Source organism: Chaetomium tenue (genome assembly GCF_020726465.1).
Source record: "Chaetomium tenue strain MPI-SDFR-AT-0079 chromosome Unknown F5144scaffold_5, whole genome shotgun sequence".
Taxonomy (NCBI): Eukaryota; Fungi; Ascomycota; class Sordariomycetes; order Sordariales; family Chaetomiaceae; genus Chaetomium; species Chaetomium tenue.
Genome location: NW_027117333.1, coordinates 1628612 through 1651740, shown reverse-complemented (window position 1 = coordinate 1651740; position 23129 = coordinate 1628612). Strand labels below are relative to the sequence as shown.

General features: G+C 56.3%; 6 protein-coding genes across 6 annotated transcripts; 4 read left to right on the top strand and 2 right to left on the bottom strand.

The window, feature by feature from the left end:
• Window positions 1–2303: 2303 nt before the first annotated feature.
• Window positions 2304–3544, top strand: F5144DRAFT_492642 (uncharacterized protein; the record flags this gene model as incomplete). Its single annotated transcript, XM_066785927.1, has 3 exons — window positions 2304–2712; window positions 2766–3340; window positions 3401–3544. The coding sequence occupies 3 exons, from the start codon at window positions 2304–2306 to the stop codon at window positions 3542–3544; spliced, it is 1128 nt and encodes a 375-aa protein (XP_066641253.1).
• A 1255-nt stretch (window positions 3545–4799) lies between these two features.
• Window positions 4800–6735, top strand: F5144DRAFT_286813 (UAA transporter family-domain-containing protein). Its single transcript, XM_066783768.1, has 3 exons — window positions 4800–5331; window positions 5414–6207; window positions 6285–6735. The coding sequence occupies exons 1-3, from the start codon at window positions 5087–5089 to the stop codon at window positions 6503–6505; spliced, it is 1260 nt and encodes a 419-aa protein (XP_066641252.1). The 5' UTR covers window positions 4800–5086; the 3' UTR covers window positions 6506–6735.
• Window positions 6736–7158: 423 nt separating this feature from the next.
• F5144DRAFT_286806 (dual specificity phosphatase) lies at window positions 7159–10355 on the bottom strand. The gene is made up of 2 exons (XM_066783767.1): window positions 10217–10355; window positions 7159–10154 (listed from the first exon to the last, which is right to left on the bottom strand). The coding sequence occupies exon 2, from the start codon at window positions 9998–10000 to the stop codon at window positions 7286–7288; it is 2715 nt and encodes a 904-aa protein (XP_066641251.1). The 5' UTR covers window positions 10001–10154; window positions 10217–10355; the 3' UTR covers window positions 7159–7285.
• A 5317-nt stretch (window positions 10356–15672) lies between these two features.
• On the top strand, window positions 15673–18981 carry F5144DRAFT_286723 (uncharacterized protein). The gene is made up of 2 exons (XM_066783766.1): window positions 15673–16848; window positions 16906–18981. Exons 1-2 carry the CDS (start codon window positions 15793–15795, stop codon window positions 18886–18888), a joined length of 3039 nt encoding a protein of 1012 aa, XP_066641250.1. The 5' UTR covers window positions 15673–15792; the 3' UTR covers window positions 18889–18981.
• A 1302-nt stretch (window positions 18982–20283) lies between these two features.
• On the top strand, window positions 20284–21432 carry F5144DRAFT_593994 (KptA family-domain-containing protein; the record flags this gene model as incomplete). The annotated part of the gene is made up of 2 exons (XM_066790522.1): window positions 20284–20553; window positions 20713–21432. The coding sequence occupies 2 exons, from the start codon at window positions 20284–20286 to the stop codon at window positions 21430–21432; spliced, it is 990 nt and encodes a 329-aa protein (XP_066641249.1).
• A 386-nt stretch (window positions 21433–21818) lies between these two features.
• On the bottom strand, window positions 21819–22886 carry F5144DRAFT_494892 (uncharacterized protein; the record flags this gene model as incomplete). Its single annotated transcript, XM_066786063.1, has 2 exons — window positions 21819–22633; window positions 22691–22886. The coding sequence occupies 2 exons, from the start codon at window positions 22884–22886 to the stop codon at window positions 21819–21821; spliced, it is 1011 nt and encodes a 336-aa protein (XP_066641248.1).
• Between the last annotated feature and the right edge of the window lie 243 nt (window positions 22887–23129).

Sequence of the window (23129 nt, the reverse complement as noted above, 5' to 3'; positions counted from 1 at the left end):
AACATAAACGGCGCCGGTGGTCGGGAGGGTCGAGTGAGGCGTCGAGCTCGTGACTCAAGGGACCGCTTCATTTCTCTTTCTGAAAAGATATGACCGGACTTGTGCCGAGGACTGGATATCGCTCTCGGACGATTGGCTTGGGGGTCTCCAAAGGGGAGATGTCGCAGGAAGGCCGCATGGAAAGGTAGGGTCCCCAGAGGTTTGCGGCGGGGAAGACGGGGGTCCATGTGCAGGATTGTGTACGGCCTCTTGATCGACTGCAGGAGGACCGCACATTGTCCCCCACAATGGGAGTCGAGGGTGGACCGTTAAGCTGCACCTGTTACTTGCCGAGCCAAAGAGAGGACAAACCGGGGTTTCTAAACTGTCTCCCACGAAGCAAAGGGACGAGGTGTGACTGAGCTACCAGTTGCCAAGTGTCATGGGCAAGAATTCCTGTCCATCTGTTGAGCCAATGATAGCCCGGTCCTACTTCAATTGGAGCCAAACCCCTCTAGAGGCTGCTGCAGTTTATGTGGGATGGGATCTCATCACAGCTGGAGCCGCCTGTCGAACGCTCCCATCTCGTGGTTCAAAAGTGGGTGATTAGGAGTATGAGTTGAGAAAGCATTCTCATGGTAACGATCCCGCGCAACTACACAGCATAACCATCAAAGTAGGTAGCCAAGAACTGCCTCAGCAAGTGGGTATCTCCCACAATGGCGGGATTAAAAGCCAAGATTAACTCGGGAGGACCCTTTGGGTTTTGTCGAAGGATGGAGGCGAAAGCGAAGGGGAGGGCGCGGGATGTGCATGTGGGGAGAAAAGTCAACAGGAAGCAGGCGGGGTCGGCAATTGGGCGAAAAAGAAAAGAAAAGAAAGCTGCTCCCGTGGTACGCCTTTGCGTCTCGAGTTTTGATTGATCAAGCGCGAGCTGCAACCCACACGATCGCGGGTGTGATCTGCTGCTTCTGTGCGTAGTTATAGTACCTAATTGTGAGGTCGGGGCAACGCAATTGCATGCGAACGGTTGCTAGGCGAGCCAGAGAACCCCAAGGAACCAAGCACAGATTGCCTGACGACCAGAGCTTAAGCGGGGCAACTTGGTGGAGTGGAGGTGGGGCAAACCCACTCTCCCACTGAACGGGCAAACTGCGACATGTTGCTGAAGCGATTTGTGGTGATTGTAGAAACGAAGCTCGATTTCATCATGCTTGCTAGTTTTCATGGGAAGGGAGTCGGACAGCGTAATCAAGATGTGGAGGCACGATCAGGCGAGATAAGCACCTCCCTACTTAGGTATTTATTTATCTATCCATATTCGTAACAAGAAAGGAAACCACAAGCTCCAAGCCAGGGAACCTCACCGAGGTTGCCGCATTGAATAGACCTTCTGTGTTTGCGTGTGTGGCCTGGTGTTGGTTTCCCCATTACCTGCAGGGCCGTTGTTGTCAGAACAAAAACTGATATACAGTATTTAAATCGCTTTTCACTTTCAACACGTGCCGAACTCATTTTAAGCTTTCGCCGCTTCTTTAGGTTCTTAGTAGGTCAAAGCAGGTATCGCCCGCCACCCGTCCACCCTCCAACGGCTTTGCCCTACCAAACCAAGTTGACCCCTCTTTTTTTTTTCTTTTTCACTTCCCGCCCTCTCTTTCCTTCCACCACAACCATTCCCCCGTATGGTGAACTTAACCTCCCCATCTCTCCCTCCCCAATTCCCCATCTTTTTTTCTCTTCTACACCCCACCTTCACACCCCTCAAGCTCCTCTCCTCAGCGCCCTTGCATCCGCTTCCACATCCCTCCGCCGCGCTGCGCTATCTCACATTCCATCTCTGGTCGGTCGCGCGCGTCCCCCGGAACCCCGCTTTATAGCTTGCAGGTTGTTACCAGCATTTGGACGCACCACACCAATTGGCCGCGCCCACCGCCTGCTGCAAAAGGTATGTGCCTTCTGCCCCGCCATCGGCCTCGGTGTCATGGCTCTCCGTTTCTCTTTCTGTATCTTGCACTGGCCTCTTTCTCCGCACAAATGAAATATTGAAGGCACGCGCAGAAAGATCGTTGGAGCCTGGGTGGCACTTGCTATTCTTTTACCAAGTCGCGACCTCATTTCTTTGTTCCGGCTCGGTGGCGCAACTCTTAAAAGCGTCACTCTTCATAACCGAACACCAAGCTAATTTTCCACAGCCCGAGCCACTACCATACCTTCTACCTTCAACACCTATCCCACACCACATCGATCCCGCAGACAACTCGTTTCGTTGCCTGCATCATATTGACCGGTCAAGCTTCTATTGCAACACTCGTCACACAACCATAATGTCGGCACCGCAAGACGCAATCCCGCCCAATGGGTCTGACCTTCCTGAGTCCCTCGACCAGCTCAATCTCAACGACAATGAGCCACGCCTCGGCCCGGACGGAGAACCGGCCCCAAAGACAGACGAAGAATATGCCCAGACACAGCTGACTCTGCGCGCGATTGTCTCGTCAAAGGAGGCCGGCGTCATCATTGGGAAGGGCGGAAAGAACGTCGCCGACTTGCGCGACGAAACCGGCGTGAAGGCTGGCGTTAGCAAAGTCGTTCAAGGTGTTTACGACCGGGTCTTGACCATCACCGGCGGTTGCGAAGCCATCTCGAGAGCCTACGCCGTTGTTGCCCGCGCCCTGCTCGAGGGTGCTCCCACGATGGGCATGGGCGGAGTCGTCCAGAGCAATGGCACACACCGTATGGCCCCAGTATTTCTAGTGATTTCTAAACACGCCGCTAACCGTTGACAGCGATTAAACTTCTCATCTCCCACAACCAGATGGGTACTATCATCGGTCGGCAAGGCCTGAAGATCAAGCACATCCAGGATGTGTCCGGCGTGCGCATGGTGGCACAAAAAGAGATGCTGCCGCAGTCAACCGAGCGGATAGTCGAGGTTCAGGGCACCCCCGAGGGCATCCAGCGCGCCACCTGGGAGATCTGCAAATGCCTGGTGGACGATTGGCAGCGGGGTGCCGGCACCGTCTTGTACAACCCTGTTGTCCGGACTCAAGGTGCGGGCGCCGCGCCAGGCGTTACCGGAACCACCAACTTCGTACAGGACAGAGCCCCGTACGGCGGCTCCCGTGTGACGCGGACAGGCAACGGCGCTGACTTTAGCAACGGCGGGCCCCGGCCTTATAACCGCCGTTCGGACTCTGACGCTGCCGCTCGTGGTCCGCCGACTCACGACGAGAATGGCGAGGAGATTCAAACGCAGAACATCAGCATCCCAGCCGACATGGTTGGCTGCATCATTGGCCGTGGCGGGTCCAAGATCAGCGAGATCCGCAAGACGTCAGGGGCCCGCATCTCCATTGCCAAGGTGAGTAAAAATAAACCCTAGCCTACTCCGGGTGTGTCTTGTTCTAACGAAGCTGTTCAGGCTCCTCATGACGAGACGGGCGAGCGGATGTTCACCATCATGGGCTCGGCCAAGGCCAACGAGAGGGCGTTGTTTCTCCTCTACGAGAACCTCGAGGCAGAGAAGATGCGTCGACAACAGCAGGCTGCCCAGACCTCCGAGTAGAGTGCGGACGAGGGCAGACGGAACTACAGGCTGTAAGAAAACCGGACATGTTGTAACTGATGGAGTTGCGCGAGTGGGATCTTAGCAACTGCCCAGCCACGCCCTCTAGGGTCTTTGGTTTGGGTCGGATTTGGCAACCCCTCGTCACGGGTCATTCACCAGATCTGGCTGCCGCAAGGCGTTATTATTCAATGGAGGGAACGATGCGACGACAATTCTCTTAACCTCAAAAAGTATTCCGCCAGATTCTTCTCTCTTCTTTTTCTTCTTGGACCGATTCCGTTGCTCATCCCACCCTCCTTACTCGGCAACGAGCGGCCGGGCACCTCAACTTTGCCTGTGCGATGAACCAGGCAAAAGGCGCTTTTAGGCCAGCCAGGACATGCGAACCCAGCATCGGGTGGAGGGTCAAAATCAGTACCCCCTACTGCGAGCGTCTTCGTCAAACCCGCGGCTACCATCTCACCGAAATCACTACCATAGTCCGCATCCGCTCTCTCCCTTGCTCAGTTCAAGGTATCCGCAAACCGTCTATTTTCACTCTCAACACTCATATTTCTCCGTCATGGGCGATTGGACTCCCCTAGCATTCTCGTACCAACCGTGGCCACCTCTTTATCCCGTCTCTAACTCAGCATCCAGAACTCCCAGTCTGGGTACAAGACTTGCGGTATGTTTGTGCAGCCGCATAGCTAAGCCCGTCGTTGCCTCGGGTCGGGGCACGACCTTTCATCGATCATCGACCTAACATCAGCAGATCTTAAGGAAGATGTCTAGGGAGGGCATTTAGGTGGAGGCCAGGCAGACTAATATATGAGTACTCCGAGAACCAGGAATTTCCCTTGATGTGCATCGTGGTGATTTACTGTATGCGTGACATGTCGTTTCTCGGGGTTTGAACTTTGAACAGCAATCCTTCCTGCGGTGGGAGCCGTAGTTAAAACGCATGATTTGAGAAGGCGATACTATTCGCTCTGGCACCTACGAAGCGTGCGAGCGCACAAGTGCGATGCGGTCGAGCTTACACGCCCTCGGCCTGGTAATAAGGTGATAGATAACGTACATGCATTTCCTATCTCGGCTGCGTCAGAACCGGCATGACACCCCACACCGGCGAAAAGCAGCCCTGGCGGCACGGAAGCCGCGAAGCGACCCGCTGAAACGGTCCGGCGGCTAGCGCGGTAGGGGGAGATGCAGAGAGATGGGGGAGGGGGGGGGATCGTGTGGGGAAACCTGGAAAGGCCAGCTCCGAAAAGCCAGGCTGGCCGAATGTGAGGGTCCATTTCCATGCACGCGACGGCTGAAACATTCATCCCACTTTGAATCGGCCACATAGCTGCTTCGAATCTCAAGACACTATCACCACCCTCCTTTGGTCTTGTTTTTGTCCCCCCCACCCATTGATGGCGAACCCTTGAGAAATAATTCCGCCGCTCCCTCATCCCGTATCTCCTTCACACGAAGTCGCGTTTGTTGAACCGTCAAGGTTCTTGCGCCCTTGGTCACATACACCCTTGCACTCAAACCCAAGCGCGATTCGCGATGGCTCGAACAAAACAGGCTACGCCTCTCCGGCGAGAACCGTCTTCCGAGTACTCTGGCAAACATGATCGTCTGCCACGAAGCAGAGAAGTCAGTGGAACCCATGAGATGGAGGGGAAACTCAGCGAAATGGCCAATGGCCGGGAGACGGCGCCTCGCGCCGAGGTCAAGACTCCCGTTGTCGCAAAGAAGGAGGCCGGCATCGTCACACTCATAATTGACGTCGCCGGTATCTACGCATCCTTGTGAGCCATTCTCCCTCTACCAACGCCGCCTTACAATCAATCCCGTTCCTAGCCGGCTAACAACTAGCCTACCCTCCCTCAGCTTAACATGGGCCTACCTCCAAGAAAAGCTCACCACCACCACCTACGGCCCGGCCTCCTCCCCAGAGCGCTTCAAGTTCCCCGTCTTCCTCCTCACCATACAGTCCCTCTTCGCCTCCCTCGGCGGCAAGCTCTTCTCGATCATGACCACCCCGCGTGGACAACCAACGCCGCCGCTGATCCCCAACCGCGAGATCCTCTTCCCACTCCTGCTCGTCGCCTTCACCAACGCGCTCGCCGCGCCCTTCGGCTACGCCGCGCTCGCCCATATCGACTACATCACGTACATCCTCGCCAAGAGCTGCAAGCTGCTGCCCGTCATGTTCCTGCACATCACCGTCTTCCGCAAGCGCTACCCGCTGTACAAGTACCTGGTCGTGGCGGCCGTGACGTGCGGCGTCGCCGTCTTCACGCTCCACTCCGGCAGCCGCAAGCACAAGGCCTCCAGCCACAGCGGCCAGACCGCCTGGGGCATGCTGCTGCTGGCCGTCAACCTGCTCTTCGACGGCCTGACCAACAGCACCCAGGACTACATCTTCCAGAACTGGCGCGGCTACACGGGGCCGCAGATGATGGCCGCCAACAACCTGCTCGGGTCGGCAATCACGGGCGGCTACCTGGTGCTCAGCCCCTGGCTGGTGCAGACCGGGCTGGGCGAGTGGTTCGGCATGGACGTGACGGGCGGCGGCGCGGGTGAGCTGCAGGCCGCGCTGAGCTTTTTGGCGCGTCACCCGGCTGTGTGGAGGGACGTGCTGGGCTTTGCGCTGTGTGGCTGCGTCGGGCAGGTGTTTATCTGTGAGTTGACCCCCCTTTCCCCCTTCACCCGTCCCTCCTCCCCTAGCAAACAAAACCAACCACTAACCCCACCACAGTCCACACCCTCTCGACCTTCTCGTCGGTCCTCCTCGTCACGGTCACAGTCACGCGCAAGATGTTCACCATGATCCTCAGCGTGGTGGCGTTCGGCCACCGCCTCTCCCACATGCAGTGGCTCGGCGTCGGCCTGGTGTTTGGCGGCATCGGCGTCGAGGCGCAGATCGCGCGCCGCGAGAAGCTGGCGAAGGAGGCGGCTAAGAAGGGTAAGAGTCAATAACCCAAGCCAATGTATTGTTGTGTTGGTTGGTTAAGGGGGTGGGGAGGTGGGGAGATAGAGATAGGATTGGGGGTGGTGGTGGTGTATATATGGTGGTTTTGGTTCTGGTACATATTTTTGGGGGGTGGAGGTCGATAGACTTGCATACACTAGCTACTACAATAGTCAACCAGGTTGGCTAAAATAGAATTGGCGAGCGGCCGAGTTGGGGTTGCAAAATAAGGTCCAGCCACATTCGCCAGGCCTCCTTCTATTCACAAGTGCAGATAGATGTATGTATATGTGCGTATATTCGCGGCGTACTCGCCTTGTCCTATCCTAATGCCTGCCTACCTAACCCCTCCCAAAAAAATAAGAATTACCAAATACACCTCCCCTCCATCCCCTTCGCGCCCCCCTCCCGCAAGACTCCGAAAATACCATCATCATTTCCTTCCCATGCAACTCCCCTTCCCACCGCATGTTTTCGTTCCCCTCCTCCTCTCACTTCCCCCATATCATACCCGTCCTCTCTGGTATTATACATTTCGTTTAGGCGACAGAGGAAAAACCAAAACGCGTTGTGGCTCGCTGTTGGTGGCGACAATCAAGAAACAAAAAAATGCGGGTAGATTTCAAACTCCCCCTCATGCGCCTCCGCGATGGCTGTTGCACTGCGGGAAACGATGGCCAACTCTCCGTGACAAAAGAAAGCATGCGCTGTGTGCTGGCGGTGTTTCGTGCGTTGAATGTGTGTGGATATATGTATGTTGCGTCGCAGGTCTCTATGTTGCGGCGCGCTTAAAGCATGTCGTCGATCGACCGTACAATCGGCGTCTCGCCCTTGGTCGGTGGGCTTCGGGGATCGGCGACCTGTACTGGCCTCGCAAACGGGAAGTAAGGGTCGCGCGGGAACATGGTTTCGCGGGGCGAGAACATGTTGTCGCCCGGCGTCGGCGGGCTCTCGACGAACTGCATCCCCGTCATTTCGGAAAAGGATTGATGAATTGGGTTGTTAGTCATCGTCTCTGCGCGCGGCGACATGAGAGCCTCGTCCTCCGGGAAGCTGGGCATGATTGCCACTGGGGTCGGAGGCGCCTGCTCGACGATCGGCTTCGGCGGTGGGCCCATGTTCAATGACGTGAACCCAAAGGTGCCGGGCTTCGATCCAAACCTGTGGGCTCCAAATCCAGGGGAAGGAGGCGGCTTCGAGAAAGGATCGGCCGGCGGAAAGCCAGGTGACATTGGCGGCCGTGATAGCTCGAGTGGCGCGAGTCCAGTAGGAGCCGGCGGTCTCGACATCGACGGGGGGCAAAGCTTCGGTGACGGTGGGGGCTTTCCCAATGTAAACTTCCCAAACCCAGGGGACGGCGGGGGCTTCGACAGCGTGAAGCCGCCGAACCCAGGCGAAGGCGGGGGTTGTTGCGATTGGCTGAAAGAGCCAGGCCCTAGTGTCAGCGGCGATTTCGATTGACTAAATGCGCCGAATCCTAGTGACGGTGGGGGTTTCGATTGACTAAAACCGCCGAATCCGGGGGATGGCGGCGGCTTGGACAACGTGAAAGTACTGAAGCCCGGGGAAGGCGGGGGCTTGGACAATGTAAACGATCCAAGTCCTGGTGACGGCGGCGGTCTCGAGACTAAAAAGGACGGAGGGGGGAATTCCGAGTCGGCTGGTTGGGGGGCAAGCATTGCATCGATGTTGAACCGGCCGAACTTTCCCGGGTCTGCCTCATCTTCCTTTTCTGACCACGAGAAGCTCGATGGAGCGGACGAAGGGCCCGGTGAGATCGGTTCTCCTCGGTTGGGGGTCGAGTTCCCTCGCGCCCGACTTTGCCCCATCTCTGTGTCTGTATCTCTCGGCGCCGGGTCATCGGCCGGTAAAGGGGCGGTAAGCGGTTCCTTAGTCGGCGCATCAATGTTGTCGACAGACATGGTCACTCTGTGAGCAGGGCTTCTCCCCGGCCGCGGCTTCAAACCAGTGCTCGGCGTCAGCCTCCGCTTTGCCATCTGTTTCTGAAAGTCCTGCAGGCAGTACATCAGCCTCATGTTCGGGCTGATCCACCGACTCTTTCCCTGGGCCGCGTAATACGCATCGTTGACGCTGAGTTCGGGATTCTGGAAGAGACCGTAGGCGATAATCAGACTCGCTGATCTGCTGGCGCCTTGCTGGCAGTGAACAAGCACTTTCTTCCCTTCCTTGGTGCGCTTGTCGATGGTTTCGCACAGGTTCAGGAGGTCAGGCGAGATATCAGTATTGTGGTCCCAAGGCATATGAATGTACTCGGGCTCCTTGAACGATTGCGCTTTCGGCGTCGTCGGGGTGCTGTCCTCTGGGAAATACTCATATGCCGTAGCGAAGCTGGCGGTCGTCGCCGCAGTCTCGGGAATCGGCGAGTCTTCGTCGGGTGTATCCTTGGCCCCCGCGTCGGCGGCAGACTTGAAGGGGCTGACAACTTCGCGAGCCACATTGATGACCACGTCGAAGCGAGCCGCCTCATCTGCGGTCGGCTCGAGATAGAGGTAAACATTGTCGCCGTAGATGGCAACCGGACCATCTGGGTAACCAGGGGACTTTTGGTCCTCGTTGTTCTCGACTTCGTGGTAGTCTTCGGTATCGAACGCGATGCGATTCGCAACCTGCGGGCGTATCGGCGATTCCTCTTCCCTGATCGTCGAGCTCATTGTAGGGCCCTCAACCGGTCGTGACGGGCGGAAGAAGGAAGAAAGGCCGGATTCATTCCGTTCCAGCACCGTCGGTATTGTCATCCCCCCAGGGGGGCCAAATGTCGCGGACCGGAGGCCGGAGAGCATCTGTGGGGTTGACGCCGAGTGCTTTAGGGCGCGGCGCTGCAGGATGGGAGCGACGGTGGGAGAACTCGGAACCTCGAGTGTTGTGTGGGTGATGAGATCTGAGGTGTTGGTCTTGAGGCTAAGTTGACTGGGCTTGCGTTTCATGGGAGCAATCATAGGCTTGATGAAAGAGGGGGAGGAGGGCTCTGATAACAACGACGACGAGGTCGTGGGTGGTTGGATGGACAGGCCCTTCATGTTCTTGAGCCGCCTGGGCCCAGGTGAAGTCATGGGCCGATCACGGTTTGGGTCAGAGACCGTGAGCCTGGCCATGCTGGACAGGCCTCCAAAGGGGGTTGGCGCGAAGCTCGGGAGGTGGGCGAGGTTGATCGGCGAATCGGGAGACGAAGACGGGGATGGATCCGAGAGATCAGATGAATCTGCGATTGAGAGTGTGGTCGTGGGGGAGGAATCGGCCGACTCGGTTGTTTGTGTGGATGTGCTGTCGTTGTGTCGGTGGATGGAATCTGACTGCAAGGCACCGGGCCTCATCCCCGGCTGTGGGTTCCCGGCCAGCTTTGCGCCTTCCATGACCATCTTGGGGTCGACAATCGTGACAGGGTTTGACTGGTCCAAATCTGTGATACCGCTGTCCACCTCATAGACTGACATTATCGAGGGTATTTGGTCCTCGAACAACCGTCGCGCCACGGCAGAAGGCATATTCAGTGGCTCGGAGAAGGCAACCGCTGTCGTGATTTCCTGGCTGAGCAGACACCTGGTCTGACCTCCTCGTACTTCAATCGGGCCACAGCCACGTCCTGTTCGTCACGGGCCGGCCACCGGGTCTCTTGGCCACCTCGCCGTCTGATAGTCACCAAGGGGTAATCAGATCGATTGGTCTAGACGCCCTGCAAAAGGTCGGGGAGATATGCTTACGTGAAGTAGAGGGTCCGTTGCGAAAAGACGCTGGGGACAAGGTCGGGCTAAGCGGGACAGCGCTGCTGAATCCTAGCTGTGCTCCGTCGATGTCTTCCACCAAAGTGAGAAAGAGAAACCCCCAAATATCCCGGGCCTTCTTCGATATGAATTCTTGCGTTGATCGGAAAACAGGGTTAGAAAAGAAACCCAGATACAAACGCGGTGACGCAGAGACGCGGTTGGGGAAACAACAATCTCTTGGGCGGGAATCTGAGACGGCTGTGCGCCGAGCGGAGGCTGGGGGAGCAAGATGGTCTCGGAGGACGATGCGCGGAGGGACTGCGGCGCAGCCGAGCGGGGGTTTCCACGTTGGATGAAAGGATCAACAAAAATAATGAACGAAGGGGTGAAGGGGCCGGTGACCAAGCGGCGTAGGCGTTAATACATGACCTAGTCGTCCGGTTTAGTCGGGGAGAGGTGACGAGGGGACGAGGTGGGACAGGAGGAGTTGAGGAGTTGATCGGGGCGGTTGTGGTGTGTTTGTGAACTTGAGAATTGGCGGGTCAAACAGCGGGGTCCCTTTGTCTCGACTCTCGACAACCGAGTCTGGTTCTCGGCCGATGCCACGTTCCCTTCCGGACTTGCGTATTGCGTTCCGGTCGAACCCTTTTCGATATATCGATTCGGGGGAAGGAAGAGGTGGGAGGAGGGAGAAGGAGGAATGTGGGAGGAGTGAAAATGAAGAAGAGAATTGGCTCGCCAGGAAGTACCAGGTTGCAAGGATCGGTGGGCGCGAATCGAAAGAACCACTGGACCTTCGGGGATGGGCGAGTGGCAGTGGCAGAGCAGAAACCCAGAGACGCAGAGAGGCAGAGGCGGGCAGAGCCAAAAAGAGGCAGAGGCAGGACCACAAGCGCTGAAGGGGTGCAGCTCTCCAGGCCCAAAAATGGGCGAAATTGGGGGACGGCAAGCCTGGGCGGGCAGAATAACATGCAGGCTCGGCCTGCAGAGTCCCACTTCAAACCCCCGGCTCGGTGCTCGACAAGCATGGGGTGCCTCGGGATGGGGAGCCACTGGCCTGCGACCAACTTGCCTCCGCCAGGCTTCGTGCAGGGGCGGGGGCAGAGATCGACCAATGACAACACATTCTCCGACACCCCACTCCCTGGTGCAGACTCTCGGCGGCTAACCCCTTTGTGAATTGCTTGCTTTCAAACAATCCATGCTAAAAATAGGCGTCATGACCCACGGAAGCAAAATTATACGGCAGTGCTGATTGGAGGGGCGCCTCGGCTCTATGTGCTTTTGGCCAATCAGCCACCACAGCTTCTGGGAGTCCCTGCTCCCCGCAACTCTTCGAAGTCTTGCTGGCTCCTTCCGATGAGGACAACCGGTGACTGTGACTCAAGGGAAGGCATTCAAGACATGTCGAAGACGATCTTTCACAGTGCATGCTGTTGCTGATGTTGTCTTTCTCTATTGTCCGGGTCGCTCAGCAACAAAACAAAATATTGAAAGCGATGCCCACCCATTCTCAAAAAAAAAACACAGATTGAACGTCGAGAACATTGGAAGCTTGCGCGCTTCTTAAATTTAGGTCACATTTTTGGTCTTGCAATTCCACTTCCCGCGTGAGGCTTTCGTCATTTGGCGCTTATGCCAGATCTCGCAGATCTGGGTTCATGGCTGCCCGTCGTCCAGCAACGACATCCATATGTAAGAGCCCCAAATTAGCGCTGGCGAGCCGCTGCGATGGGGGTTAAAATGGCCGGGATGTTGGGACCACGCCCATTAACTCGCAGCGACACGCCCGTTGGCCACCTCCATTCTATAACAACCTGCTTATGAGAAAGACTGCCCGCCATCCCATTCTTTCTCGGGAGCCTCCCGTGTCTGTCTTACAAAGTCCTTTCGGCGGTCAAGCCGTGCCACACGGCCCTATATACCCCGGTCTCAATCTCGGCGCGGAGAGAGGCATGATCCTGCAGAGGATTGTTGATGGAAACTCCGGCTCCATTCATGTCGTCACGGACAACCACCGAGTTCCAGATAGGCCCCTATCAGAAACGTGGTGCCCCTGTTTTTTAAACCTGATAATTAAAACTCAGGCACTAACTACTTACACTTCGTCGTACAAAGCACGAAGCCAGGTAATCCTTCTCAAACCGAGATTCTGTTTGGTTTCCGTGCCTTGGACGTCGATTTAACCCGCTTTTCGGCCGTCTTACCTCCGCTAATTCTTGAAATACCCGCGCAGGGTTTGTGATCCCAGGACTGCATGTTTCCCCCGACAACGTTGCTCTCTCACGCAATTGGACAGCAAAATCTGAAACGAGCCAGGTTCGTTTTGTGGGAACATGACACGTGCACTTGCACCACTGTGAAATCTCGCTTGTTTTGCTGGTGGGTCTCTCTCCTTCGGCTCCGGTTGCAAGCGAGTTCCATCCCGTCCCATCCATCACTTCGAACGAAAAGGAAACCCGAAGTGTGGGTGCCAAGCGCAGAGCCGCACATCGAAACTCCAGAGCCACTCGCCTCCGTCAGCGATGACATCAAAGTCTATCCGGGCGATTCTCTTTCCCGATCATTGACTCTGAACGACCTGTTCGCGAACAGCGAATGACGCCGGACACGCTTTGGGTCCGCCCGTCCTTGCAGTCCCAACTCCTATGGTCTAAACCATCGCGGAAGGGCCTCGTGCCCATCGGAAACTTTTCGGAGCATGCACTCTAAATAATAGCCTTTATGGAACTCCGTCACGAGAACGGGTTGTTCACTTGATACCGACAAGGTTTTGATCAGGCCGTGCGGAGGCTCTCCGCCCGCATGTTCAAGTAGCCAACCCGCTCTCATCTATTTGCGACCGAATCCTCGTGAGCGATCTTGAGCCAGCATCTGATGGCTAAAATCGACCATTTATTGGGCGGCTCCCTATCTTCTTACTTCCCAGCCAGTCCACTAGACATCTAACATGCTACTCCATCTCCGCTAACTAGCTGATCGCCGGCGACGTTCGAGATGAGGCCCCAGTTCAAGACTGAGCTATCCTAGCCCAAGACGGCGCCTTCCACAAAGCGGCGAGCACACTCGAAGCATCGCAAGCCTTGTGCAAGAGGGCCGAAGTTCCTCTAATCCCGAACCTGTTGGTCTTTTGATAGCTAGTTAATACTTCCGGGCATCATCTCATCATCGTGGTGTCCCCAGTTACTACAGGACCCCCAACCCGAGCTCAACTGACCAAACCCATCTCGGCAGCGCACTTCCCAATGATTCTGCAACTGTATTATCTTCGCCAGGCTCTTTTCGTGTACAAAAGCGAATGCGGGACCCAGCTATGGACATAACTCAACCGAAAGAAAGACCCCCGGAATGTCTCTTCGACAAGAAGGTGCTGATCCCGAGACACTCGCGACGATCAGTTCCAGCGAGGCGGACACGTCGGAGCTAGACGAGTTAGTATATGCGCGAAGAACCTTACCATCTCGGATAGCTGGCACCATTACGAAATAACTGTGCGCTATCGAAGCACGAAGATCACGGCCCCAGCCGTCGGCAGCTCCGCGACGGATCAAATGTCTTTCGCGGTTTGGCAGCGGATATTTGCACAAGCTCCTGCGTTCTGTTTGTGTTAACACCAGGGATATATCTACACTTCGCACGAATATATGTCAGCCAACTACGCCTTTTGCGGCTTGTGGTCAATGCCAACGCCTTCCAGATCCTCGACGTCTCGAAGCCTCGCTTGCGTTGCTTCTTTCTGTCCACAATGCATGTGCGCATCGAACTTTCCATGTTGGACTGACGGACATGATTCGCCAATGCCCTCTGGGACCCAGACCCCCAGGATCAGTGCAAGGCAAGGCCCTCAAACAGAGCCACAGAGCGCATCGGCCCTAGCACAAGAAAACGCGACACCCCGGTTCGCCAACTCCTTCATTCCCACCTCAGGCAGGGTTCGGCGGCAGGGCTTTGCACGTAGCGAAATAAAAGAGACAAAAATTCTCCACGGTCAATGTTACCATTCCGAGGGACCTTTTCCCTCCTCCCTCCTTTTTCCTTTTTTTTTTTCAACCGGCGTTTCAACTCGCTCGTCGACTCTCTCCTGCTTCCGGGGCTGGCACTGGCGATTGCGCCGCCTCCCTGCACCTCCTGCCCCGTGGAGGTGCGGAGGATTGCGGGGTGTGATGCGACATCAGGTGGTTTGCGACTGCATGTCCCTTTTCGGTCGGCATGCCGGTGATGAATTGCGCTTTAGCCTTACAAAGCCTGGCTGTGCCGAGGAGCCCGTCTCGCCGTTAGATCATGGCGGGCACAGGCTACACAGTAAGGAAGTAAATTTATGAGGCGTGGTGCTCTGCCTAAGCAACGAACGACGTCTTTGCTAAGTATTATTATTGTCGATGCCCAAAACGGGAAGAGGAAGATCGGACGCTTTCCAACCTTGGTTTAATTCGTGCTAGCGCGATGTTTTTTGCGTCTGGTAATTCATGCTAGTGCAGATATCGATACAAACTTTTACATAGGTACTTGTATTCGTACGTGACGGCGTTCTATCCGTTGCTCGGCCCCACCTTGAACACATAATGTTTCTTTTCTGCCCCCTTTCCGAGGGCCGCTTCCGTTTCCACGTCATTTTTATTTCCTTTGCATTGATTCCTCCACAATGGTGGCTAGTTAATTTACTGCTATATGCCTTTTTCAAAAGAAAAAAAAAAGAGAAAAAGATTCCGTGCTCATTCTCAGGCCAGAGTGTAGCGGGGATCCTATGAACTAAAGTGTAGGGGTTTTGGTCAACAGTGTCGAACCACAATGAGGCACAGTATCCCTACAGGTACCTATCTATACAAGCGCCTGTCATACCGAAAAGCTTTCCATGTTCCTTCACCTTCCATGTATGGAGGGCGTTCGTCCCTTCCGTATTCTGCCTGACTTTTGACACCTGTGCTTGGACATTGATGAGTTGTACAAAATGTTACTAGAGTTACACTGCATTTCAGATTGTGCAGGTTGTGGGGCATCGTTTCTGTAATTTACAGTTGGCGCATGGCCACTGAGCATCGCCCACGCATTCAACAGTCATCCACGAGAGCACCACAACGGATTGCATGTTTCTCCCCGCCTTCACAATATCTCTCTATGTTTTCTCATACAAACAATCCAGACTTCAGCTACGCTTTATCAGCCAATTAATCACACCAGGATTGCTTTACTCGCACGATATTACGCTTGTTGCTTGTTGCCCGCTGCTCTAATACGACGCATTCATGCGTCTGCTGGACCTGTCAGACCGCTTCTAGTTCGTTGCTGCAGCTGCCCGCTCCCAACGCGCCCAACGAACGTCGACTTCCCTTGACGTCGACTGGCAAAATCCGGAGTCGTTGCTGATGCACTTTCTCGACAACAACTCGACAAATGCAAATTATCCCCCCAAGATTGGCCATTGAAGAAACATCTTCCCGAGACATAAACCCCGGCACTGGAATTTGAAACCAGGAACCGAACCGCGCATTTTGACACGCCCGGCACAGCATTGAGTGTGCGCGCCGGTTGGTGTGGAGCCTCGAAAAAGCACAGGGCACCTCAGACCCAAAAGCATGACATCGACCAGTCCCGCCGCCCGTTCCTGGGCCTTCTCCTTGGATCACTCCAGCACCAAACCTCAACCCCTGGAGGCGCACGACGGCAGAGGATCGCACAACACCACCAACACACGAAGCGACAACAACAATTTGCACGCGCATCGCCAAAATCACAATTCCTCCAAACTGCCAGCATTTCGTTTTGTCGATTTAAGGAAAGACCGCATTTCGCTACCGTCGCTCCAACAGCCCACCCCACTCGCGCCTGTCCTGTCGCAAACGGTCGCTGTTGATCCCCTAGATCCAACCCGGCGCATCCCTGAATTGTCGCATTACAGCCTCCACCACTCGAGCAGCACCCCAACTCTTCCGGATAAACCGGCCTCTTCCGAGTCAAAGCAAAGCGACGGTGCCGCGAGGACTCGTTCCTTCAAATTCCCTATTCACACGACCGAAACGACATCCAACAGCTCGTCCACTGGCTCAAAGCGCCCAGCGTCATTTCCGGAGCCACAGAGAACCACCACCGGCGACACGCCTGCGGCGCAATCGCAACCCACATTGACCGCGATCCCAGTAATCAAGCGTCGCTTGACGGAGAGCGCTGTCAAAGAAGCGGCGGCGCAGGGGCAACGGCTATTGCTGTTGGGCAAGACCATCGGGGCCACAAAGTCGGAGGACAAAAAGTCGCGCCCCCCAATATCATACAACCCGACCGCCACGGCCGACGCCGCCGCCACTTCAAGTGGGCGCGCCGTTATTCCCCCTATCAGGTCTTTCCGGTCTTCTAAATCACGCAAAAGCGTCGTGCTCGACATGCCCGGCCGGCGCACCTCGGAAGACTCCTACAACGAAGACGCGTTGGATCCCAACCAGCGCGACCGCGCATTACGAACCCTCGAAGGCCGACATAACGAAGACTTTTCGCACCCCACCCCCTCTGACTCCGGCGAGATGACTATGACTACCGATAACGATAATACCGCAGACATCTTTATGAAGATTGCGCGAGAGGACCCGGCGCCCCGGGCGCCAGAGAAACAAGCGGCTCCCGCAGAGCCGAGTGTTGTTGTAAGTTATTTGTGTAAACTGGTCATAACATCCGACCCGTCCACTAACAAGTTACAGTCTCGAGTTTCGAGGGCACATCGCCGGCCTTTCTCAACATCTACCCCTGCCTACGATGTACCTTCACCTCCCCGCTTGTCGCGTCGTCTTTCCGACCAACGCGATGGCTCACGATCTCACCAAGCAGCTGATAACCACCCGGTCCAGCCACTGACGCGAGAGTCGTCATATCGCACGCCCGGGAGAGAGAACCTACCTCCCATCACTACCAGTGCTGACAACTCGAGCCGCTCGCAACCCGGCCGGAGTTCTATGAGGCCATCCCCCGTTACTCCCAGGCAAATCTCGTTCAAAGACTCCTTGGGGGAGAGTAGCTCAGCATATCAACGCAGAAGGCAGTCGCTCACGGAAAACAACAACAGCAGCTCATCCCCGAGAGTGACCCAATACAGGAACGCAAACCTTGTAATGACTCAGGCTCGGACATACCACTCCTCACCATTGGTCCCCAAATCCGCAAACGTTCTGCCGGATGGGCCTCAACCGAATAGCTCGGAGACGAACCATGGCGTCGAGGGAACCGAGTCTTCCTCGTCGACGGCCGCGCCATCCACGGTTTGGGATGAGCTTGACGAGCTGAAGTCGAGAATCCATCGGTTGGAACGAACGGGCAAAATGCCGTCCACGTCTGGCGGAGGTATGTCTAGATCCTCTGATGAGCGCCCTCGAACTGCGACGACAAATGCCACAACCGTGTCCGCTTCCCCCAAGCGTGGTTCAGGACCTGGCTCATCATACGCAGAGGCGAACAGTGGCAGCACTCCGCTGGCGCCGCGCGAGACGCAACCCCTGCTCCTATCCGCCCTTAGCAAAACGAAGAATTTGGTCAAGCCAGACGTGTTCACTGCCATCGAATCAGCGACGACCGATGCCATGGCCCTGACATCACTGATCGGCTCCATTGGCCAACCAGGACCGATTTCGAGCAGCGCGAGTACGATTGGGGGATACAACGGCAGCGTCACGGATAGGCAGCTACGCAAAAAGGCCGATAGCATTTGCAGGAGTCTAACCGAACTGTGCCTCGCGCTGGCTGACCCGGCGGAGCGAAAGAAGGAACCCCAACCGGCAACGGCCGCTCTCGAACAAGGGGCGTTCATCAGCCCCACCGCCAACAACAGCCCTTCTCTGGATGTGGTTGCACCTCACAGGCGGCCTAGCGCCGTTGCGGAAACGGTGATCAAAGCAAGCACGAGCCCGAGAGCCCCGACATCCCTAGAACAAAAGAGGAAGACGATGTTGGCCAGCATCTCACTCCCTGCTTCCCGCTACACCACAGCCCCTACCACACCGTTGGAGTCTACAGCCGGGCGAAAATCGTCTCTCCTCCTGTCCCGGATCCGCCGAACAACAACCGACGAGCCCGAAGAGGCGCCCCAGACCGGAAGAAGGTCATCGTTGCTATTGAGGTCCAGGAGGAATGACTCTGAGGAGCCCGAGGAGAACCGCGAAGGGCGAAAAACATCTCTCCTGCTTCGCACCCGGAAAACTATGAGCGACGAGGAAGACGAGTCGCGCGCCCGCGGCCCCTCCAGGGCAGTCACCGAGATGAATAACTTCCGCATGAATCCTCGCGAGTCCACCATGAGTGTCCAGAATCACCAGTCTCCCTCCGAGGTCCCGGCCACCCCTTCCGCCTTGCCGCGTCGGAGGATGATCCCATCTGCCATCGCCACCCGGCTCGCTGCCGCAATCCCCTCGAGCTCGACACCAACCACCCCAGCACGCAAGTATCTCGAGCGAACCTCGTTCCCGGAACGTGGCACGCCTCAAGACCGCAGCGCTTACCAGGATCGAGGCTCGTACCTCGACCGCAGCACGCATCAGGAGCGTGCAATCAATAACCTCTCGGAGAGGCTCGCCGAAGAGAGAGGCCAGCAGCAGCGCCAGGCCTCGCTGGGCCAGAGCGGCATCTTGCTCAACAGGAGCGGTAGCCTCGGCCGCCGGACGCGCGAGACCGGCATCCCCAGTCTCCGCTCCTAAAGGAGACCCATCATAATAGAAGTCCGCAAAAAATAGTACACAAGGGCGGGGGAACGCAGATCGCGCCGCGACGACATATCACGAACTTGGCGTATGTTTTACGCTCACGACTTGTACCAATATTGATACATGCATGTTGCAGACGGGCGGCATGGCGTTTCTGTGTTTTTTTGGCATCATCGGACATGGGACGCTCGCATTTGACGACTTTGTTTTGCATGCAGCATTGCATCATCAGTATCGTTGCATTTTTATGCATTTTGCTTTATTTCCATCTTGGTTCAGTTGGAGGATTTTGGACAAGGGCGTTGGACGGCCGTCTCGGAATCGACCATGAGGATGGCGGCTTGGTTTCGACGACTGCCTACGCAGAAACGAAACGCTAATGGGCAAGATGGAGTGTTTTGATTATGTTTTGGAAGGAAGGGGGACAAAAAGGGAGGACGACGTTTTACGCCATTGTTATTTTTACAGGGCGTCGGTTGCGCTTTTTACTCGTTTTGGTCGTCTGGTTGTTTTTGCTTCTGCATCGGTGCGGAGGGTGGTTTCGGCGGTCTTGACTTAATTAACTAGGGGCGCTCGTGTTTATCTCTCTTCCAGGTCGGTTCTGTCTGGTGTTGGCGGCGGGCAGGATTTGGACGGTCGTCGATACCCTTGGGTTGGAACGGACGTGTGGGCACAAATACGGGTGAGCTGGCGGGCAGCCAACCGTGGGAGGGGTTGGGAGTTGAAGGGCTGTATCTAATTGTTGACTGATTGTACAATGATGACGAGTTTCCGTTTTTGATCACCTTGAGACCTTGAGTTCTATCTCTTTTTTGCTTGAATTGAAGTTGGGCTGCCCGGCATGAGTCACCGGAACAAGACCTGGCTTGGGTTCACAGAGACTTCCCAAGGGTTACAAAAGAGAACAAGTGGCCCAGCTATGCTCTGCTCAATTCATCCCATCTTGGGTCAAAGAATATATATCATCCACCTCCCCTGGCAGGCGATTCATGGCCTTTTCCCAGCGCGCCCTGGCCTCACGATTAAACCGAAGAATAGCCTCTCACAACGTCCTGTCTTAGGCTTTCAACCCCACATTGAATTTCAGGATCTACTTCCACGTAACAAGCAACTCCCAAAAAGTAAGCACCACTTCAGCTTGCTCTGCTCATCCACATCCTTTCCATTTATATACTCATGCAAAAACGCCTCTTAACACCACCCCGGCTTTTCTCAACAGCAACCGCACTCGCCACCCACACCCCCACCATATTCACATTCACCAAATTCTTATCCACAACCACAGCCCCAGCAGCAAAACACATCCCCAAATCTCAACTCACTCACCTCAAGCGCAAAGTCAAACTCAACCACAAACTTACAACTACCCCACCAGCAAAACCCGCAACAATGGATCCCACAGACAACGACGCCCTAACAGACCGCCTCGAAGACCTAGCCCTGTCGTCATCCCGAGCCATAGGCGGCGGGAGGCGTGGGGGTGGGAGGGGAAAGGGTGGCCGAGGTGGTAGGGGTGGTGGTGGTGGTGGTGGGAGTGGAGGGGGGAGGGCGCAGCGTGAGGTGGATTTGTCGAGGGCGCTGTCGAGGCTGTTGAGGCATCGGGCGGGGGAGGCGGGGGTCGAGTTGGATAGGGAGGGGTTTGCGGATTTGGGGAGGGTGGTGAGTACCTTTTTTTTTTTTTGGGTTGGGTTGGTTGGGTTGGTTGGGCAGGGGGTGGGTGTGTGATGGGTGATGAAGTGGTGGTGGTGTGATGATGTATTCAAGAATGGGGGTGCGGCTCTTCCCTACGGTATACGGTAACTAACAAACCTCTTCCAGCTTCAATGGGGCCCTATCCGCGTCCTCGCTCCCACCTTTTCCGAGATCCTCAACGCCGTCCACAACAACGACAAGCAGCGCTTCACCATGAAGCCCAACCCAGCCACCAACCCCGACCTCGACGAGTCCGCCACCGACCCGTCCGAGTGGCTCATCCGCGCCAACCAAGGCCACTCCATCAAGCTGGACAGCGAGCACCTCCTCAAGGCCCTCGCCCTGCCGGCCGACGACAAGAACGGCACCGCCGCCCTCCCCGAGGGCGCCGTCGCCATCCCGCCCGCCGTCATCCACGGCACCTACTTTGCCTTTTGGCCGTCCATCATCGCCAGCGGCGGGCTCAAGCCCATGGGGCGGAACCACGTGCACTTTAGCACCGGGGTGCCCGAGGACTCGGAGGCCGGGGTGATCAGCGGGATGCGCAGGGATGCGGAGGTGCTGATCTATGTCGATGTGGCAGCCAGTTTGAGGGATGGCGGGATCAAGTGGTGGATGAGTGACAACGGGGTGGTGCTGACCGAGGGCGATGCTAACGGGCTGGTGCCGCTGAAGTATTTTAAGGAGGTGATCGGGAGGAAACAGAATGTGGGGCTGCTCTGGAAGGATGGCGTGAAGGTGGCAGACTTGCCGGAGGGTCTTCAAGTGAGGGCGCCGCATGGAAAAGGGGGGAGTGGTGGTGGTGGTGGTAGGAGGGGAGGACGTGGCAGGGGCCGGGGGAGGTGAGCGTGTCAGACGTAAGAGAAGATGAGGATTTGGCCAGGTTATGGAATCGGTAACTCTGGGTTTCTCGAAATCGCAAGAGGCTATCTATAGCGTTTCCTAAATCACCGTTATCAACTCGCGATATGCCGTTGCCCATCCAATCGTAAGTGCATCGTCCCGTCAGCCCTTGACTTGTGGACCACTACGTCCAAGCTCGATCCCGAAACCCATCCAGCCATGTCCTAAATCGCAATCATATCCCCCAGCAATAAATCGCCACTCGCAACGAACGCACCGCGAGCCACAACCATGACCCCCAACCCCATACCCATCCCAGTCCTAACTCCCAACCCCAACTCCCACCCCCCTTCCTCCCCTCCCTCTCTCCCTCTCCCCCCTCTAACTAACTAGGTAGGTAACTCCCCCACCTGCGCCATCATCTCCTCGACCTCGGCCATCCTTCGCCCCTCCTCCGCCACCAACCACGCCAGCACCTCCTCCGCGACCTTCTCCCGCGCGTTGCGCCGCCCATACACGTTGCTCACCCGCCCCAGCCCCTCCGGCACCTTGATGGCGTCGGCGCCAAAGTCGGCGCGGCCGTCGAAGAATTGTGGGTTGGATGGTGTGATGGGGGGTGGGATTATGGTTGTGGTGGTGGAAGTGGTGGTGGAGGGGTCGAGGGTGGGGAGGAGGACGGCTGGGGTGATCTTGTACTGCGGGATGGCGAGGCCGAGGAGCTGGCAGAGGGTGGCGACGCGCTTGGTGGCGGGCGGGTCGTCGTCTTCGTCGTCGTCGTCGCTGTTGGCGGCTCGTTTCTTGGGGTGGTTGGGAGGGGCATCGGCGTGGTTGTTGTTGTTGTTGTTGTTGTTGTCTCCGCGGGGTTTCTTCGCGGCTGGGGTGGGCGTCGGCGTGCTGCTGGCGTGTCGGGACGTCTTGGGGGGCTTGGGGAACTCGACGCTCTTGCCGTCCGACGGCATGTAGCCGCCCTTCATGAGCCACTCGACGCAGCACTTGGCTGCGTACTGTTTGGCGTCTTTCTTGCGGCCGAAGCTGGGGGCGGCGGGCACGCCGTGCTCGTTGGGGGTGAAGCCCGCTTCGGAGTTGGGGAAGGACATTTGCTCGGTGTCGGCGGTCGGCTTGAAGATGCAGCGGTAGGTCCATCTCTCGTCTGGAGCCGGCTCGTCGATGAAGGCCGGGGTCCCACCGTGGGCTTGGGTGTATCCTGGTGGGGGGTTAGTGAGGGGTGTTAAGAGTGATAGGGGGTGGGTGTTTGAAGTACGATTCATTAGGCTGACCCAATCGCGGACGCCAATCTCGGGTTCAATAGAGCGTCTGAGGTCGGAGATGGCCCGCTGCTGGAGCGGCGTGAGTGGTTTCGGGTTTCGCTCCTGCTCCTCGATCCATTCTTTCAGGTCGCGATAGTCGACGGGTTCGTCCAGTATCGACGATGTGACCGCCGTATTATTGGCAGCCATGTTTTTGTTTGTGAGGATACCTGACTTTTGATTTCCTTGTTGGGTGGGAGTGGCGGAAGGTTGAGGGAGGTTGAGTTGAACTCGTTTGAGTTTCTTCGTTTATGGGAAAGTGTGAGTGAGGCCTACCACGGCGGCCTAGATCTGCTTTTTGGTTCACAGCTCACAGGTTCATCTGATTCGATTCGCAAACTTGAATGCGTGAATATACCTTGAATAAAAACAACCCCACACTTCCCCATTCTT